The sequence below is a fragment of the Rhamphochromis longiceps genome, linkage group LG6 (genome assembly GCF_057381845.1).
Source record: "Rhamphochromis longiceps isolate RC_006_pf linkage group LG6, R_longiceps_female_GT1.1, whole genome shotgun sequence".
NCBI classification, from domain to species: Eukaryota; Metazoa; Chordata; class Actinopteri; order Cichliformes; family Cichlidae; genus Rhamphochromis; species Rhamphochromis longiceps.
The window spans coordinates 29,564,051-29,585,647 of NC_140562.1; the positions used below are offsets into that span (position 1 = coordinate 29,564,051).

General features: G+C 41.7%; 1 protein-coding gene across 4 annotated transcripts in view; it reads right to left on the minus strand.

Moving 5' to 3' along the window:
• nfixa (nuclear factor I/Xa) overlaps positions 1-17,221 on the minus strand; it is a 109,722-nt gene extending 92,501 nt beyond the window's left edge. The window contains exons 1-2 of one of the 4 annotated variants that reach the window (XM_085410142.1): positions 16,366-17,221; positions 9,567-9,650 (exon numbers count right to left, since the gene is read on the minus strand). In XM_085410142.1, coding sequence (XP_085266268.1) covers positions 9,567-9,650; positions 16,366-16,368 — 87 coding nt within the window. In that variant the 5' untranslated portion in view covers positions 16,369-17,221. Of the gene's footprint in view, positions 1-5,531; positions 5,674-9,566; positions 9,651-16,365 lie in introns of those variants that run through there. The other 3 variants (XM_085410138.1, XM_085410139.1, XM_085410140.1) reach the window with 3 other exon arrangements.
• Positions 17,222-21,597: the final 4,376 nt, after the last annotated feature.

Below are 21,597 nucleotides of genomic sequence, written 5' to 3' on the forward strand. Positions count from 1 at the left end.
TTCTCACATTTCCCTCGTCTGATGATTTCATCTCTTTTGCTGGCAAACTAAAGTCTTTTCACGTTAAATGACTGTAAACTGCTAGTTGTTGCACCTCTGATTCTGAAACCTGAGAAAAAAATAACAGTCTTGCACAGGGAGGATATGCAATTATCAGTCAATCACACGAGCACTTTACACACTTAATTCGTACCCCAGCCAAGATTAAAATTATATCGCATAGTGAGCAAAGCCACAACAAAAGCTCTGAGGGACAATTGTGAAAATTTGATTTTGGAGCATTTTCCACCCCCGTGACGAAAACTGGCAAAGGCTAAAGTCGGAGCAGCGTTCCCAGTATCAGCACAGTGAGGGGATTTCGACTCTGCTGCTGCTGCTCCCGCTCCTGAACGCGTCTGTCTATCAGTCTATAACATTACGTGAGTGTTCATTCTCTTTTCGGATGAGTTTGCGTATCTTCATGCATACATGTGTGTGCAGTATGGCTCGGTAAACAAAACTATCTCAGACCAACATAAGACCGCTATAGGGGCCGCCTGCTACCACTGGCCACAGATCAACCTAAACCTAATCCACACTAGAAGGCAGAGGACAGGGAGGAGGTAACATGTGCACAAGGCCACACATAAACACGCGCATATCGGCCACACAAACACATGCTCATCCATCCAGAGGACAGCCACCTATTACCGGATTGTGCCAAGTGCCTCGGTTAAGCATGATAAATCCATTTTCTATGGGCAGTTGGGAAGACTGCACAGATAAGGGATAAACAGAGCGCCACTGTGTTGGATTTAAATCACCTCCAAGACAGATTCACCCACATTCAAACAAACACACACTGCCATAGGACGACTGTCCAAGAGCTACCTTAGGCTATAGGTCTGGGGCTTTATGGGTCCTTCAATTGCATATTTTTTTCTTTTTTGGTGACGTTACAAACAAAAACTCATAATTTTAGTATAGACTACCGTTTGACACTATGCATGTGATTTCAAAATTTTGAGTAACAATTTAAGTTAATTTAGGCACACATCAATCCCTCACACATATCAGGCACATTTATTGGTAGCCCGTGATCCAAATGTATTTAGACACTGCTAAACTGACATCATCATGTGCCATTTCTTATGCGTTCCTTCGTGCCTGCCTACCAGCTCTCACTCGGGGCCAAGGAGCGTAAGTTGGACCTTGTCTGCCTCTAGCAAAGGATGAATAAGTAAAAAGAACACAGTGTACCCCTGGGTTCTGCCTACAACTCACTGCCTGCTTGCCCTTGGCCTGCAGTTGGCCATTTTCACCCTGCTTACCGTCCACCACAACAGAGCTGTGCCTGCAAACTAGCTATGTGTGCGCAGGATTATAGGGAGTGTGTGTGCATGTGTGGGTGCAAAGTGATGCCGGTAAGGATTGGTATGTTACCAGATCATGCAGACCCACCTCGGCTTACACCAGCAGTCACTGACCGGTCCCAGTGAAACCAGAACCTACGCTGACGCAGGAGAGCCGTGGCCCAAAACGGGACGGAAAAACAAGTACTGTACGCACACAAAAAGCACACACTAGCAGGTAGTTAGCTGTGACGCCATGTGTCTTGAACATTTGACCCTTTGTGACAATGGCGACTTCTAGGTGGAAACAGGAAAAAGAACAATCTCAAAATTCGGCTTAAGAATGAATATTTGATTTGGACAGTCTAACTGTATAGAAACTGGCTGTGTGAATTTCACACAGATTGCCACACATATTGTGCGCTGCTCCATATACAGTGATTCACTTGGCTGTTTGGTTGCGATAAAAATGCTTTTATCTCTATCACCAAAGATACTGTCTGCAACATCTTCACTCCCCCCCCCTTGTGCTATTGCTATATGGCACGGCTATTGTAGCCTGTGCACATTTCACTTCATGCTTCTAATGGCTCAGCCAATCGCACATGGCCGAGTGAATTTCAAGGACTCATTTGAAGTCCAAAAAAAAATCTAAAACCCTTAAGAAGTGCGTATAATAGGACATGAATGGCGTATAAGCGAGAATCAAGTGAACAAATAAAAATGTTCTGCGCGTGAACTGCGAGGGGAGCAGTTAAACAATCTCCCGGCACATTGTTAAACATTTCTTATTTTGCGGCAAAAGCTTCAGAATTTGGCGCTAGCAACCCATTTCATTTTGGATAAACGGGACTTAACAGCAGTCTGAAATAACCGAATTCAAAAACGCAGCACATAGAAGTTTTAATTAACGACGCCCCCGCCCCCCTCGACCTTCAAGCCGCAATAAAACTTCATGCAAATGCATTTCCCGTCACAGGGACGTGAAACAATGCCACGCGTACGCAAAAAAACAAAAAACCAACTCCTGCTAATGTTTGGCAATGTTTTGCACCGCTACTTTGGCTCGTCGGTCCGTCACCTACCAGGCTATTCCAAAAAAGCTTTTATCAGCATTAATAATGCATTGTAGGTTGTTTACACCACTTTTACATGTTTTCTGTGATTTGTGAATTATTTACACGACAGTGATCAAGAACAAACTCTTAATGGAGTCACTGGACGAATGTGGAAGGATGGATGGATGGTTAGGCTACAAGCAATCTACATTACGCACGTCAGCATCCGTGTGTATACTCATGTGAACCCCCCCCCCCCCACACACACACACACACACACACACACACACAAATGGCGTGTATTCCGTTTTAATGACGCATCAAAAGATAATTAAAAAGAGCAGAGCATAAATTAATGCAAATGTTTAAGTCATGTTTCAATTACAGGTGTGAAAGAAGCAGGATGCACGGGCGTCTTTGGGGTTAATCTTTGACTGGTGTTATCTTAATATACTCGACATACAAACACGAGCTCTCAAGGAGATACGAGAGAATGCAAACAAACCAGCTTTGCTTGATATCTGTCACTAGACCCGTAGACGTAGTAACAGCAGCCTAAGCAGATCAATATGTATCACGCATATGGGCAGCACGAGTCCATGCGGCGCTCGTGTGAGAGGATCTGCTGCCAATTAATTTTAATTAATGGAAAGAAAGAGGAAACTCGATGCGGACCTCGCCTCATACCGCCAGGCTCGGAAAATTATCTGTACTAAATATGCAGTAGGGCTGCTGGACTTATTTTACGGGGCAAATCAAATGGGCTATTGATTATTAAATGTCATTCTGACTATAAAACCTGCAGACGGCAGAACAGTCAAGAGAAAGCGGGAAGAAAGAGAAGGAGGCCGACGCGTTTCTAGGGATGCCTGTGATTCCGGGTTTGTTTTTTAGTTTTTGTTTTTTTTTACGTAAAAACAAACTAACGGAGAAGAGACATACACACATGCATACACATTATACTTTAGTTTCAGTCAAAGAAAAAGCAAAACAGGTCTGGTCTGAAGGCCTGAAATAACTGTGAGAAGGAATCCTGCATGTTTTCCTCGGAGCTCTCGAAACCAGACTGTTCTGTTTAAGGAAAGGAATGATTACAATTCTCTGCTCCACTGCAAAAGGCTGTGCAGCTACAATATGGTTTGGAATACATTTTTTGCAAAACGTATGAATATTACAGTAAAGCATTTTGTAGGACTAAAAGAAACGCAGGGCTGCAGGCCGTGACCTTCCTGTATCATTGAAATGTAACACGCAGGCTGGAAGCCAAACTGTGATTTTATTATGTTTCAAAAGTCAAATTAATGCGCAAAAATTATACATCATAAGCCTTATAATTGGCATTTATTGCACTGCAGGCTGTAACTTACAGGTAACTGAAGCTTGTGTTTAAAAAAAATCATTTCTTACTGACAAATGGGCCGACTGATATTAAACGGTAATTATTAACTCCACCTTTAAATAAAGGCTTGCTGGTGACGTGCGTGCAAATAAAAAAAGTGCTTTTATCCCGGTGTGTGAATTTGATAAGCCGAGCGGCAGAAGGGGAAAACGGACCTGCGGTGGCCTGGAGCAGCAGGCTCGGCGCTCCTGTGGTCCTCATCTGTTAACTCTGCAGTGACTGTTCTAATATAACTTGAATAAACATAACTTTAAATGTATGTGCTCTGTCGGGCACAAAAAGTGCGGCGCTGTAAAGAAAATGAAAAAGGTCATTTACAGCGTGACCTTTGATCTCCCGAGGCCTGTGATATGATCTGTTTTGATTTACAGATAAAGGCTCCTTACTCACTGAAACAACACAAGCCGAGCTCATAAAGACAATGTATTCACTGTTATGAAAAATGAAACAAAAAGAAAAATAAAGCCTAAGCTCTACGTCACTTCTGTCAAAAAATCAACAAAGACAAAAACAAAGGTTTGAAGGTTGTCCTAGTCCTGTGTTTTCCTTTAATCTCGAGTTTATTTCTATTGCACAGTTTACAGATATATATCAAAGGAACATTATAGGGTATGAGGTGAAACAAGATAATGCAGCGTTTTAGTGCACAGTGGCAGAAATGCTTAGAGGAAATGAGCCTTGAAAGGTCAAAACTAAGTCTGTAATTTCGAATTTAGGTGAAAACCTGTGAGCTAAATATTCACAGATCTCAGTTAAAAGCTGCAGTTTAAAGAAAATGTTTTAAAGCAAATTGATCTAAACTTTTTTTTAACTTAACTTATTCCTCTGTGTAGAACCTGTACCTGATCCACGGCCTTTAAAATTACGCACATTACATTCTCCCGCTTTTTTTAACCGGGAGAATCCCTAAAAAGCTTCCACCTATACTGACTTTCATACAATGATTATGCAAATATTACGGAGTGGTTCTGTTGTTTATTTAAAGGGCACCTCCGTTTTGTCATTAATCAATCTGACACCACCGAGAACACACACATGCACACTTGCCCACAATTTCTTATTTGGCTAAAAAAAAACAACCCAAAAAACAATTAAAAATAAATAAATAAAATAAAGCACTTTGTTTTGTTTCTGCTGTTGCAGAATATGATAAATCCAGTTAAGATTGCATCTAGGACGTGACCCTTAAAGGCCCCCGCGGCTGAAAACTGGCAGACCACCCTACAGCCGTAAGTTAGAAACCTTAAAAAAAGAAGAAGATTTTACTACTCAAGAAGCTTCATTAAAACTCGTTCATGAGCTTTATGGATAAAACCGGTTATTGCCTCCGTTTGTCTGGAATTAGTCGCAAGCTGTCAGGACACCCAGCCCCTCTTCCCCTTTCTCCAACCTCCGTTTTATATAAAATAGATTTGGGAGAAGCGCCATTTTCTCTCCAAACCATGCGCAATGAGACGCACAAGAAAGCCCGTTGGAGGAGTGCCATTAAAAAGAAAGGGGGAGAGAGAGAGCGCGAGAGAGGGAGAGAGAGTGAGAGAGCGAGGGAGGTTAAACACTATCGGGGAAAAGAGAGCAGAGTTGGGAAAAGCTCCTTCGTACGCAGCAAATGACAAGTAGCAGCGCGACAGGCGACACAACACTGTAAACCACGTACAGTAAAAACAAACCGGAGGCGCGCTACACCGGGGGGGAAGGGAAAAAAGCAAAGCGCCGGAGCCTTAAAACGGCGATTTTCTTCCATACCTGTGTCAAGCAGTAAGGGGAGTACATGTTGGAGTCTACAGATGAAATTTGGAGTTGCTGATAACAAAGTTGGATGGAGGTTCGCTGCGGTGCCGCATTGCAAAGCCGCTGTGGCTCAGTCCAGGCTGTAACCCCGCCTCACTTGCAGTGAAAGCTCCGCGCTAACTTTAGAGGAAAGTTTTTGCTGCTCTCTCTCCCTGCCTCCCTCCCTCCCTCTTTCTCTCTAACGCTCCCTCTCTCTCACTCACTCTCTCTCTCTTCCTCCCCGCTTTTCTATCAGATCGTCACAAACCTAACATTATGTTTGAAACGATCGTTATTTAAACGTTTCTTTTCTCTTTTCTTTTCTTTCTTTAAGAATCAACGCTTCGCTAAATCCCCCAAAGAAAAGTCGCTTGAGCTACAGTATTCCTGCAGAACTACAGGGGCTCAATGTGCGCCTGTGGTACTGTGCGGGCAGAGCAGTCAGCTCGTTGTATTTTAAAGATAGTAATACTTTTGTAAATGTGGCATGGGATTTCGCTTATATTTTACTACATGATTTAAACACTTCGGAAGCAGAAATCTAAGCTTTTAGTTCTGTTAAATAATGTTTTTTTTATCTATCTATCTATCTATCTATCTATCTATCTATGTTTGCAGTCTTTTGGTCATGTAAAAAAAACGGAATCTTTTTTTGGTGCAGGGATATTTACTTTGACAAAACTGTCTTAAAAATCTTTGCCAATCACTTGTGTTTGCCAGAGCAAACACAAGTGCCAGAGCAAACACAAGTGATTGAGGTGGCAGATTTCCTCAAAAAGATCCCTTTTCTGCTTTCATATCCTTTGCTCTTATGAAGAATGCAGAAGCAAACCCAAGTGTAACCAAAATAGAAAGACCAAAAAAAAAGAAGAAAGTTTTAAATTTACAGCTCAGATTATGCTGTGGTCCTTTGTCAGCCAGTCATCTGGATGGTGGCACAAAGCTTTCTGCGTACAAGCTATTTAAATGTCTTACAAGTTTGTTGAAGGGGGCCCGATTGTTAACTTGACTATGTGTTACTGTAAAGTAAACGTGCGCGGTAGGGTCGGCTTTTCATACTGCTGAAACATCTCATTAAATCTGGACCGCCTATTTTTATTTAATGCATTTTACAAGGTGTCAGAGCTCAACATGAGCCCTGACTCTGCAGCTCCGCTTTAGCTTGAGATGCTGCGTGCCGCTCGTTTTAACTAAAGAGCTCATCATCTGAAAGTTATAACCAGACTTAAATATTTACAATGGCAGGCATATTCATGAACCTAAACAAGTCCAAAATTATTACAGCAAGTTGTAAATTCTGCTGTCTAAGAGTCATTTTTTTCAGCCATGATACATTTTGCTTTGCTATTTCTGCTTTTGTTTTTAACTGAATCCAAGTCATATTCCAGTATACGGTATATGTTTATGTCGACAAAAGATACCTGAACTTGTGCAAAGTGCTCTAAACCGGTCTCATTGTGCCTCTATTGTATGGAAGCAATACACTCTGGTTCTAATCAGGCTTGGCTTTATCCTCACCCGCTCCCTGCTCCTCAGCCTAATCAAACTCATATATGCAGGCAGAGTGCCTGCAATTATACATAAGCCTCTGCCTTGTGCATGTGTGTGTGTGTGTGTGTGTGTGTGTGTGTGTGAGAAGAGAGAGAGCGAGCATTAGTGAGAAGAGAGAGAGCGAGCATTAGTATTTGGAAGCATGCGTGTGCCTGTGTGTGAATACAATTCTATATGTGCAAGTCTCCGTGTGCGTATGTGTTCCAGTTGTGCAAAAGTTTTTGCTCCCACCCACATGTGTGCGCAAGGGTGCGGTTTTGGGGGTTGAAGTCACCCTCGTGCTTGGATGCCAAGTTTTTCTGGGGGGGGATGAAGCTGTGCAACTTTACGAGACCTCAGCCTATGTAGCATACATAGAAACCTACACCACAAACGCACATGCATATAGTGTACAGTAGAGACAGACACACACACACTCACAGTTTCAGTGCATTCATGAACACAAATGTCTGTTGGTCAAAGATATATTGGCACAAACAACCAGAAAAAGAATTTCACCCAGAAGAAAAAGAGAGAAAAATCTAAATTGAAGTGAAAGACAGTAAAACATATTGAGGTGTAGTGTTCTTTTCCCAAAGTCTCTCCTCTTTCCAAACCACACCCCACCACGGCACAGGCCCAAACCCCAAAGCTTTTGTCCGCTCTCTCGCTTTCCCTCTTTTTCTTTCTGTCTACCCCATTTTTTCTCTTTCTCAGTGGGTCTTTTTAGTGTCACTTTCTCCTTTTCTGTCTCATAATCTTCAGCTATTCTCCCTTTCTTTAGTTTCTTTCTTTCTTTTTTTTGCTGTCCTCATCACACACACACTCTCCCTTTCTGCTGCCTGATTTTACTGGTTGTCTTTGTTTCTGGCTTCAGTCTGACATTAGGTGTCCATCTCAGTATTCAACACAGGCACTTGGCTGCAACAAACAAACTATAGCAACCGACCGCAGAAGTTACAAAACACTGACGCTTGGGCTTTCTTTCCAAACTCTCTGCCTATAATCAAACAGTCAGGTCTCAACATCACCTTTGAAAGCCCCTCGAGCGCACAGGGATCTAGTGGTTTCTGAGACTACGCTTGCCATTAAAAAGCACATGAGAAAACCATATGGCGTGCCTAAAGTTAGCATGTTGCGGTCTCCCATTGACACACAGCACTACTCATATCCTTGTTGTTTACCAATGCCTGTGGCTAGGCCATTAAATATTGAATGTGATGTAGCATACTGATACTGCCATTAGCATGCTAAATGTGTGAGACAGGTGGTTGAGGCTGCCTTTCAAAAGGCAGGAAATATGTGAACAGAATATTGTGCAACTGTACCGTTTACTACGGCATACAGTGTAAATATTGTTTGAGTAAGCTGTTTACGTCTGCCTGCGAAGCGGCATGCCAGTCAAATGCATACAGGCATATGCAGTCAGAAAGACATGGCTGACCGGCCGCCACGGCTAACAAGCATATCATATACAGTGTGGATCCCAGAGACTATGGATCTGTTTGTGAGTGTGTATGCAGAGCACTGTGTTAGGCCTGCTGCTTTTTAAAAAAATGTGTTTACTATATGTCATACTCTGACGGCTTTGGATTTGTGCATTTTTACCATATTTGTATTCAGCTGTAATAAAGACGTATAGATTTATTTTGCTGGGATTATGTCATAATTAGTTTGTTTTAAAAGTGGAAAATGGAACAAGTCATATTGAAGCGTGTAGGCCAAAAGAACAATTTTCCAGGCAGTCTAGCAGTTATCGCCAAACTCATTCTGAAAGCTGATTTTTTTTGGGGGGGGAAATATTTGTGAAAATTACCATATGTATAACATGTAACCCAGGCAGTATCCTCCAGAAAAATTTCACTTTTATAACGTCAAGTATATTTTTCTTTGCTTTAACTGGCTTCTAACTTTTGCCCTGCACGTGACGCGTGTCCTCCACATGAATCTGCAACAAAACCAATTTTCTGCCAAGCCTAAATAATCCCTTATAAAAATACATGTCACGGAAAAGTTGACATTTTTAGGAAACAGTGTTTTTGCAGGGCACTTTTGCCACATGTCAGCGCAACTGACAGATGAACTGAGAACATTCATGAAGACGTGTGGGAATTTTTTTGTGTGTGTGTGTGTGTGTGCGGAGGAAATGGACATATGAGCGAGCTAATAGCACAACGTCAACACAAAATGTGGATGTATTTTCTGAACACATTAATGGAACCCTAGAAACAAACATTCATCATGGCAAGAATGAAGGTAGCATAGTGTTTCCTATGCTGTGGTCGGACCATGTCAAATGAATGCACTAATGAGGCTTTTGTACTTTAAAAAAGTCCTCCCCCCTACAAAAGAAAAACAGAGAGGGACTGGGTTCCTTTTTTGTTTTTTTGTGTCCAGGAAATATATCTTGGGACATCAGTGCAATTAAAAGGACAGATACAGAGAGCTTGCAGTGTGTATGTATTTTGGGGATGTGTATACCCTATATGTATCAGACACGAGGAAACATTCAGGCATCCCTGGGCCTCTAGTGGGATCGTCGTTCACCAGGTAGGTGTCAGTAGCCTGAAAAACAGAGAAATAGTTATTCAGTTAAAATTGTTTCCATGTAGCTGAAAAGTCATGCTGCGAAATGTGGAACAAATACAGCACAGATTTTAGCCCAGCATATATTTTATATCATTTTAATATTTATTAAATTAAATATTATAATTGGATTTCGTTGCTCTTTAATAACATATAGTATATTTAAGAAGTATTGCAACATTTAAAGCAATCTCACAACACTCTGTTAATTTGTTTAAACCAGTGTAATTTAGATTGTGGCAAAACGAAATTGTGATTTTCCTTCCCTCCTCTTTGTGAGACGTAACCCTAAAATGTACCCGCTCCGTGTGAAACAGTCTTTTAACCCCAACTGGTTTCATTTCTCCACAGAAGCTCCACAACACTTGCACTATAAATCCCCAGTCAGATTGTCTGTAAGTACAAGGGTGTATGCATGCATATGTGTGTAGGTGTGCATTCAGGGAGCTTCATTTGTATTCTAAGTCAAGCAGGCAGGCGGGCAGGCAGGGTTCTGGCAGGGCCCGGAGCTGTGAAATAGGCTCTCCTTGCAGTTCTGCAGTTGATTGGATCAACCTATCCCACTCTACTTAGCCGAAGGGAGCCCAAATCCCACAGCCGCTGTGCCGTTCTGTGAAATCCTATTTCATTTCACAACTTTAACGGATAAAAAAGCATGCACACGCGCTTGTGCCAGCCCAAGACCCCATGCCACATTTATTCAGCGAACGGGAGCAGAGAGAAAACACTGCATGTGTGTGGAAATGCCGAAATGCACACGCATATAGTCTAACCCTCTTGAAAATATAATCGCCCATATGCATATACATTTTTTCCACACCCATGTTCACTCTGCTTCACGCGCAAACACACTGCAACACGTACCAGCGCACACACACACACCGATATACACGTGCATGCCACTTACGCAGACACACAGACACAAACCCCATAATAAGAGCCAGACGTTGGCAGACCACACAGCCCTGAGTTGTGGTGAAAACAAAGGCTATTCATATCCTTCGCAATGAGAGGTCTGTATGGCTAACTCTCTTTCTCCCTCTCTCCCCAATCTCTCCCCTCAGCTTTTTATTACAGATAATCTGCACTCGCAAACCTTCCATTTTTCTGCAATTGTGCGATTCTTAATCATCTTTATTAGTCCATAAACATTGTTTTCTTTTTCCTATTTTTAGCCCTTTTTTATTGCTGAGGCTCTCGACTCCTTGAGGGGGCAACACGAGTTTCAAAATGATGATGAAGCTGGGATTCAGAGTCAGAGAGGCCTGCTGATAAGAGAGCAAGGCATTATGGGAATGGGGTAATAGAGTCCCTCACATCCACAAATACACATCCATGCTAATAGACATGCAGATCCACACACACACACACACACACGACAAAATGCAAGCACTCAGATTCTGCCAGGCCACATGTGTCTGATAATGAAATGACGCCTCTGATTGGCTGGCAGGCAGAATAATGGCCTGGATCCACGACACCTGTGGTGGGGTCCACAGCAGTGCGAGCCTGCTGACTACCAGCAAGCAGACCACAATGCATCAGGTGTGCTGGAGCCTCTGTGATTGGCTGTCCCTGGCCAGAAACAGCGTCAGGTGCACCAGCAAGCCTACCCTGATTGGTTGAGTCGAACCCAAAAAGCTGCGGGTGGGAAAGAGCTGTTTTTATTGGCTGCTGCTGCCCAGTGCTGCTGGTGAATGGGTGTCTGGCTGGATGGCAGTGGGACAACTGGGAGCGCTGACTATTTGAGAAAACCTTTTGTACATTTGTAGGTTTTCGTACCCCCAGAATCTCAGCATTAGCTATCATTTAACCTGACTTCAGGAAGAGCAACATAACACACATAAAACAAACAACCAAAAACCCCAACAACAATTGAACTCCAACAGTAGATAATTTGCTCTCATTTCATATTAACCATCCAACAAAGAGGAATTTAAACACCCACTTTATGTTCGCCAGAAAAACAGGTGTTGATGAACCTCAATCCTATTGTACAACAATGAATAACATGAAGCTAATGAATAGGCTAAGCTCTGTACCTGGCACTGGGGAGGCCAGAACATACTGATTCCCTTTGTAGTAAACCCCTAAAAAAAACTCCAGGGCCCCCAAACACTCTCTCCTGCAGCAGTGTATGAATTATATATTGTACTATATATATAGAACATATGCCCGGCCCATATGGCCAGCCCTGAGCGAAAAAATCTCAAAGCCCTGCTTAATTAACATTTTAGAGGGAAGATTCGGAGGCGGGAGATTGAGTCAGTGACCTATTTGGAGTCCATCATCGCCCAATGCAAATGTGTTAATTGAGACAGATTTTCCTACTTCACAAATATGTGGAGTAAGGGATGCAGTGGAGGATTTTTATTTATTTATTTGTCTGAGCCATCTGATCTAAGGTATCTGTATATGGTGTGTTTTAAGCTGCCTTTCTTTCTGCCTTCACTGACAAAAGAAGACACTTCTCTTTCCTTGGCTCACTCGCTCTCTCTTTGGATTTAGTGTTGACGACCATATGGCCAAATTCTTTGGAGGTGAGATCTCCGAAACCTGCTCTCGCACTGCACGTACACTCACACATGTACTTACAAACACACCTCTACAGAGCTTTGTGTATGAAAGGCCCTGATGGTGGAATTTGTTCTCAGGTGGCTCCATTTTAAAGCAAATGAATGGCATCATATCAATGATCCCCCCCCCCCCCCCAACCACACACACACATCGCCCCACCTTTCCTCGCTTTCTGTCTCTCTGCATATCACATTAGCAGTTACACACAAAAACACACACTTGCACACTAATTCACCACCTACACATAAAAACTTACACTTGTCACACACCTGGTGCAGCCCTCTCCTTGTTTCCACAAAACCTTTATCCTGGCCGCCCCACAATCATGAACCACAACCACTACCAGCACTGTTGATCCCGCTTTTTTCTTTTTCTTTCTTTTAAAAAAACATGGTTATTATAACCACCATTGTGTCTCAACCATGTTTTTATCATCGTTATTTGGTGCCTGAAAAGCAACACTGCCAAGTTTAAGGCACAGGATGAAAATAGGGGGATGGGGAGAGGAAAACAGTCCAGCCAACCTGCGTGAGATGGCAACCACTTCAAAGATGCCAGGCCGCACCGGCGATCTGTTCCATGGTGTGTGAGGAGTGTATGAAAGGCAGAAATGGCCGCCGTGTGAGTCCCTGCCAAAGCTGCCTCGGGGAGAAACGTTGGAAAAATACGATTTTTCACACAGCCTTCTCAGGGGGGGTGACGAGAAAACAGGGAGGCTAAGAAAGAAGATGAGAAACCGAGGGGCTGCATTAAAAAAATGATGGATGGATGGCTGAGTAGAGTGGGGCTAATTATTTCACTCCACTCGTGAGTCCTGAAGGTTTGCTTGGGTCAGAAGTACAGCCAAGACGCAGAGCTGAAGATTGCATTTGGCTTAATTGTGCAGTTGTGTTTTACACAATAATACTAAATGTTGGGATCCTGGATAAGGCGGGAGGCACATCGTGTGAAAAGCGAGTCTGTTCAAGAGGCCTGACTGCTGGTGTATTAAAAAAATAGATGCCTCGAGTAAAAAGATATTTGACTTGTGTGAGAAATTCATACAAGCTGGTTTGCGGTTTAATTTAAAGGTGAGGTGAGGTGAATCACCTGAATGCCAGATAGATAGTGAAACTACGCCAGCATTGCTTTATTAAAAAAACATCTTTGTTGACCAAAACTGTTCGGTTAAACAGGTCTGAACAGAGCGCTCATTGTGACACACCCCAAGATGCACTTGGCCTGGCAACTTGCCTGTCAACTACTAATCTTGCTAGACAGGATAGGCTATGGCTGTGGCCTTATGATAATACCATGCCAGTTGTAACACTGAACTGAACCAGCAACATTTCACTGACACACTTGCTTGCACCAAACGCCCCCTTGGCACATTAAGTAACCCAATGCCACTGGCACCCTTCTTTGTACATGGGTCCTTATTCATTCTCTTATTTGAAGGTCCAAACCACATTCAACTAAGGTCTAGCTACTCTGGTTAATGCATTTAACAATGAGGTTTGGGCTGGGACAATCAACCCATTGTGTCACACAAGGACTGATCCGTGGGGAGATTTTCTTGTGGTTATGGTTCTAATACAGTAGAGTTTACCACAAAGACCGGGAAGCATGGAGTTACACACACACACACACACACACACACACACACACACACACACACACACACACACACACACAATGTGACTCAAGGAGGCAGCGCGTTGAGCTCATTTCAAATGTCTCACCCACTTCCATCTTAACTGAAATGGTACTTTGAAAATGTATTTAATAATCTGGTAAAAGGTTTACGCCCACCTCCCAACTTGGCACCAATAAGTTTCTTGACTTTTATTTGACTGACAGCTTCTGTGGTTGGCACGTTTTCTCTGCAACAACCGCAGCGCAACCAACTGTGAAATTATAGGCCGAGAATCAAAACAAAATGAGCATCGTATTATCACTGCCAATTACGAACAATTGTCTAATGTTTGGCTTACCTTAAGATATATAGACAGATAATTGGAAAGCTGACATCAGAAGACACATGCGGCCTAGAATTTGACATCTTGAGCATCTTGGGGCCTGTCTGTGTTGTTGTTTAGCAGGTATGACTGTGAGTCAGGGCAGCTGGGGCAAGAAAAAGTTTTTGGTAGGTGACCCCCTCGATGTCACGTAAGGCTGACATTTATAACCCATAAAAAAAACACGTGACAACGTGTGGGCTATGCGCCCTTCATGTAGAGAGCAATCAGGGTGCTCGTGCAAAGTTGGCGGCCGATGATAAATGTGCAAAAAGTGAATGAACACTTCTGCTAATGCTCTTTAAAGTAATGCTGCATATACAGGCAATATTTGATCATGTCAGTGACCGCGAATCTATATATCTATCTATATATAAATATATAGATAGATATATATATGTGTGTATTATTTTTAAAGTGTTTTTGTTATGTATACTCACTCAGTATGATAAAGAGACAGATCTGTAATTATCCGAGTGCCAAGTTTATACATTTTTTCCCCTCCTGTATCTTTGGTGCTTATCATTTGTGAGATTCCGTGTGCATTCCCAGAAACATTATAATCAGATACGGTTTCAGTCTAAATAAACTCTCACTGTTTTATTTCTAAGGATTGACTGTTCTAAAACAGGTCTCAAACTTTCAGGAAGGTAGATGAGTATTTGTGTGTAACAGCATCGATATTTGAGGTGAAGACGTGTGAGCAAGAGTAAGAGGTAAGAGTTATATTACAGGATTGTAATAGTGAGATACTGAAACATATCGGATGATCTACAAAGTATTTCACAGTGCAGTCTGTTATTTCTATGTTGCAGTAAACAACCATCGCTATCACCTTAAAATACTTCACAGGTTTAGCAAATTTAATCAGAAATCTATGAGTAAAAATAGCTTAAACAAAATACCAAAAATAATGGAATCTTCTGCTTCAATCTCTTAAGTTGATTTAGCAATGATAATGCTGCATTTTTATTAGGACATTTTAAAACGTAAAGCTTTGAGTTAATAGAGATCACGTAAAGCTGATGGTCACAGCCTTGCATTTTCAATATTGCTGTAGCAGTTTTAGAGAAGATATTGATGATAAAATCTGATATTTATCTCCAAATGCTGCTGGATTTAGAGAGATAATGAGCTCATCGTCATCATCCGATTTTCAGATCAATATTAAATGCTTCGGAGGTGCTCTAATTTATGCTACTTGCTCTTTCTGAGGACTCTCAGCGCTTGTTCTGAGGGCACAAAGATGGTCTGTGTGTCACCTCACCTCCCCACCCCCTTGTAGTCGCTATAAAGTGTCATCAGCTACGCAAATGAAGTGCCCATTGATAAAAAAGAGCAGCCGCCTTCTGATAGAAAAGACTCGAGTCGGCGAGTGCAAGGTGGAGTAACGCGCGAGAGTCGTGCGCCACGTTAATTTATTGCGATTCTTAGGGCATAATAATAACCAGTACAGCAGTAATAATCGTCCACACACGATCACTGTGCGAGTCTTTAAGATTTACCTTTGCTTTTATTTTGTGTGACTTTAGCAGCAAAGATCAGACTCTGTCTACAGGGCCACTCGATGCACGTTAACGCGCCAGAAAGGAGAATTGCACTGATTTAAATGTGGAGAAAATTAATTTTGAACACATGCCATGCACATAATTATTACAGCTGCAGATATTTGAGAGCACTGTGGGAGAAATTTCACGAAAAAGAACTGCAACAAAAAAGTAGCTTATTGTTAACAAATAAATGAAAATCACTTTGGTCATAAAATGCACGGAGCTGTAGGAAAAACAAGGCAGTGTGTGAGAATAATATTTAACACTCAGCGCTCAGTACTGAATGTTTATTCAATCGCGGCTCATTTAGACGCTTTGTAATTACATTTGGCAGACAAACGAGTTGAGTTACTTTTACATCTGCACGCGCGCATACACGCACGTGCACAGGGACGCACACAGGTGTGTTGTGGCCCAGAACTCTAGCACCAAATCCATCCGCAACAAAAGTTCTTTACAAAGAAATTAGAGCCCTGAAATAAGTGCAAGCATGTTTTGTTTATTTCCAGCCCTATAGACTTTACCCTATAGAGCCAACAGAAAGGAACTATTGAGTTACACAGCACGTACCATTATAGCGTGGGGAGATCTGCCAACCCTCTCAATGCCCCATTTTCCTTTAAAAGTTCAGCTTCCAAAAAAGTGAGAGAGGGAGTGAGAGATGAGAGAGGAAGACTTAGTCTCTTCGCTGTTGCCGGAAGCAAAAAAGGACCTTTAAACACGTCGGCTTTAGGCCCAGATAGAGAAAAAAACACGCTCTTTCAAAAGTCGGTCCACTCTGAAAGCGATAGAAGGAAACGAAGACACCAGCTCCGAGCCTTCCGTCTACCGCTGTTTGGCGTCAGATGCGCCCATGTCCCGCAGAAAGAAGTGAGGGAGACGTCTGCGTCTAAGTCCCGAGGTGCGTCCTTCGGCGGCAAAACTCCAGCAGACTGGGAGATGCTAAAAAAAAAACCCTCCCCGAATTAATACTGATAATACGGGTTTAAAAAAAATCAAAAAAATAACCCAAAATAATAATGGACGGGAGAAGTGACGCAGAGTAAGTTTTGTTTCTATTATTTTTCCGTGTGCAGCCTTTGCGGTCGATCAGCTTCTGTGTCCAAAACGTGTCCAAAAGCAGCTGTCTCCTATGCCGCGCGTCCGATCTGTTTTACCCTCGTATCTCTCTCTCTCTCTCCTCTCTCTTGATCCGAACGCACACAAACACACGCAAGCACACGCACGGAGTTACACGCAAACGGGGGGGACACCCCTGGTCCCTCGCCGCCTCCTCCTCAAAGCTGACGAGATGAAAGAGCAGCTTGCGTCGTGCCTCTTCAAATCGCTACAGCCTCGCCGATAGAGGAATGCCTGTACAGCGATACGTCGTCGGTCGCGGCTTCGGCGGGGCTCTGGATGCCTCGGTGCGTAAAAATGGAAGCTCGCCGTGCGCTCCGGCAGCGATAGATTGCCTTGCTCTTCCCTCCCTCCCAAAATATCAGCCACTAAATAGCTCACCTCAGCAGCATGCGCCCTGTTTACACGCACATACACAAAATAATAGACGGGGAATTGGGGCAGTTGTTTACAGTGGGGGGCCGGTGCTTCAGGCGGCAGCGTCGAACTGGTGAATTATTAGGTGAATTATTAATAAAGCGAGCGGTGTGCAGTCTGTCGCGGAGAGAGCGGAGCGGCCAGGAGAGCAGCTGGGGCTTTAGGAGCATTAGGAGGACCAGAGGCTAAATCACGGGCTGCAGGGATTAGAGAGCTGCGCCGGCTCCTACCTACCGCCTGAAGTTTGCAGAGTGACTCTGTGGGGACGGCCGAGCGAGAGCAGAGCTGCTCGGTTTTTATGTGTGTGGTGTTTTTTTTTTTAATGTTTACAACCCAAGAACAAAGATCGGGCCACTAAAGGATGATATGTTATTTTAATGACAACCTGGCCATAGATATAAGCTGTGCTCTGTGTGTCCACGCATCTGATAATATAAAAAAGGGGGAAAAGTCAGCTGTCATTTACTGAGCAGCCAAGCAGGACCGCTTTCCTCAATCCCAAAACTTACTTTGTTTGATTTCCATCAATATCTGTAGCACTAAGGGTATTTTGCATGTGACTGTCAGGATGTGACGCTGTGAAGCAACAGGATCAAATTCATCTGAGATATCGCAGACATTCTCACCAACATGATTTAAAAAAAACAAACAAAAAAAAAACCACTCTCTCCACTTTACCAAAAAGCAACCACGTGTTTTAAGAAACTGTTTATTGCTCCAGAGATTTTAAGGACAACGGCCAGATCCAGCAGGCCTGCCACATAAGACACTTGGTGCACGTGCTTTCTGATGTCAAGTTTCAATTTAAGAAAGTTTCTTCTTCTTTTAATGTAAACTTGGATACATCACCTGGAACAGATTTTGATTCAAATGAAATTGGCCAGGAGAATTTGTGGGGACACCGTGGGGCCTAAAGGACATAATCTAAGAATGAAAAAGTCACTTTAAAAAAAGCAGATAAGAGTGATTTAAAAATAAACTCTGGAGAAAACAAAAATATCTGGAAGATTTTGTGCAGATTTGGTCACTCAACCTGTTCACACGCCAGTCACATTCAAAACTTGGCCGTTTCTTGTTTCATACTCAACCTTCGGGCTTTCCTCTACAGTTAGAAACGGCTGGTTCAAATCAAAGCAACAAACTAAATATTTTCGTTGTTGCAGATGAATCTGATACACATCGTCTGGATAAATCAGAATTTGGCCTTATTTCTGCTTTTATTTTCAGCTGTGCGTGTGGAGTTATCTGCCTCTCTTCTTTAGAGAGAGAGAGAGAGAGGGGGGGAGAAAACAGCCTAATGACATTCCTCCAACATGAGGGTTTATAAATAATTAAACGCTGACCTCCCCACACATTTGGCCACATCAATTAATCATCTCTAAATGAATTTGTTTTTGTTTCAGCATAATTTCGATTATTCGGTTTGCGTCTGTGGCGGGATGACATGTGCGGGGTTGTTATTGTTGTTATTATTGTTTAGAAACGGAGGCCCCTGTGGCCCAGTTACCCAACAGCAGGGAGATACGAACAAGTGTCGTTTTTATTTGTTTTTCTGTAGTTTTAATTTTGTTTTAATACTGGAGACAACCAAGACTGACCAAAATATGACGAGACTGAGCAGAAACCACGTAACCTAACACTTAGTAGGTCAACAATTTATCGCCTCCTTTAATTGATACAAGGACCTGTATTACAAACACATTTTCCTTTTGTTTATCATAAAATTATTTTTATGGAATTATTTTGAAAAAGAGGGAAAAAAAATGACTAGGCCTTCAAAATGTTGACCCTCACTCTCTCTATTATTTACATATTTCTGACATTTTTAATTCAATGATAATTTTGTTTAAATAACTAATAGGATCTTATTTGTTTAGGCATAAAACAAACTGCAGGTAGACGTCGAGGTAAGCGATTACTGGTAAGTTCAACAATCAGATGAATGATTGGCTTGAATACTAAAGTTGGTGAATGACTTAAAGTATGAAAGAGGAGTAGGAGCCTGCACAAATAATAATAACAATAATGACGATGATAATGAGTATAACAATGATACTATTATTATTAATAATAATTCCTAATGTTACATTAACATTTTTATTAATTGATTGAATGACAGAGGCTTTCTACCTCAAGCGTCTTGTTAAGTTTCACAGTTTGTACCTTGAACTTTCCCAATACTTTATTTATTTACTTTTAATATTAATTCTGGTCTCTCTCTCTCCCCTTCTTCTTCTTCTTCTTCTTCTTCTTCTTTTTTTTTTTTACAGATGCTGAAGCCCACACATGCCCAACGGCCTGGTTGGAGAGTGACCAGTTAATTGGAAAAACACCAAACTGTGCCTCTAAACCCCAAATAATCCCACAACACGGTCCCCCCCCCTCTTTTTTCTTAACTCTTAATTAAAGTACAAATAACAGCACAGTGAGCGCGCACTGTGTACTCAGCACAGCCCACTGTAGCCCGGAACTTACCGCAGGCCCACAGAAACTTCTACAAGCTTCAGGTAACGAATCTGCTTCCGGAAAAAAAAGAAAAAATGAGATGATAAAAATCGAAAGGTGTTTTTGTACTAGCAATAATAATAATAATAATAAAAAAAAATCACGTAGCTTTGTTTTAAAGCTGTTTAGTGAAAATCGTTGGAAAAATATTAACAAGACATCAAGACAGGTGTTTTAATCAACAACCAGGTATTTGAGGGGAAAAAACACCGTAAATAAAACAAGAGATTAAAAATCCGAAAAAAACGTAAAATCAAAACACTATAAAATTAAAGTAAAAATATGGCATAAATAAAAAACATAGATGGGGGAAAATCCACAGGTATTTAAAACACGGAATCTCTGAGGACGCTGAAAAAACGAGAAACTGAAACTTTAAATACCCCCTTCGTTTTCTTTAGATGTACATTTCCGCTTGAAATTTCAAAGGCAGAATTACACCTGCATTATAAAACGGAATGGTTTTAATAACGTAAATAACGTCGACAGTATTACACGGAATTATACATCTCAAATTGTTTTCTCAAATAAATAAAATCCACAAAAACAAAAAAATAAATAAATAAAAACGCAAAAAAGTCCGATGGCCGTCGCAAAAACATTGTTTAAAATGTAATAATTAAAGCTGATAAATATAACACAGAGGCAAAACTGCATGTATTTGTTTATTAATGTGTCATAAATAATAATTTATACTTCTTCCTCCTGATGCTGAGGCACCATATGTTTAGCAGTTGACCTGGTTTCAACATTTCCCATGTTTTTCTTAGTATTTAGTATTTATTTATTTATTGTCATTGTCAAGAACAATGAAATTGCGTTTGGGGCTTCCATACAACCCAAAAAAAAAAGAAGAAGAAAATAATAAATACCCCTTAAAACCCAAGTGTACAGTCCTGATTTATAATAAAAAAAAAAAGGCGAGGGGGCTGGGCAGCTGGTCTTATTTTAATGTGAGGCCCTTAAAACTGTTTGTGTTTTTCCAGGTATTTAAATATTAAGCTGCGTTTAGTGGAAACAGGCAGTGCGCTAATAAAGAGAAGATTATTTGTCATTAAAACAAAATACAAGAAGGAGGAGAAGTCTCAGAAGACTTAATGCCTTCCTCTGATGTTTCTTGGAATAGAACATTAAAAAAAATATATATTTAGTTGATATGCCTCAAAAGTTGAAGGACATTTGTTGGCTTTCACTAGTCCTAATCATGCGAGGCAACTTATGAGCATCAATTAGGCTGAGATTTGAGCTAATGAAAGCCCTGAGCAGTGAGTCTCACCACAACCCCCTAAACCAGCCATTACTGCAGACCACAATGGCTCTGATAGCACGCTGTTTTAAGACCCAGCATTATGTGGGCAATAAGTTCTCTAAACCTCACTGCGAGAAAAGAAGGGCACATTGTGGGATCAGGCAAGCAAAGTTTAGACAACATAGAAGGAGTTTTTCTAAGTCCAAAATGCTTGTCTGTAAACCCCAAAACGAATCAGGGGAATTTTTTTCTTCTTCTTTTTACTCCAAATGACAAGTTTCACATTCCAAGCTGGAATATAACTGCAAACCATGATTGACACGGACAAAACTAATTATCAGAAGAACACTAATGCTGAATGAGACACGGAGCTGCTCAGTGGATGGCACTGAGATATTGTAAATATTCACTCATCAGTGATGGACTTGGTGTCATTACATGTTTGCAAGATTAGAGGCACGAAATACAAGGCAGAACTGGAGTTTGCCAAACAGAGCGCACTGCCAAACTTC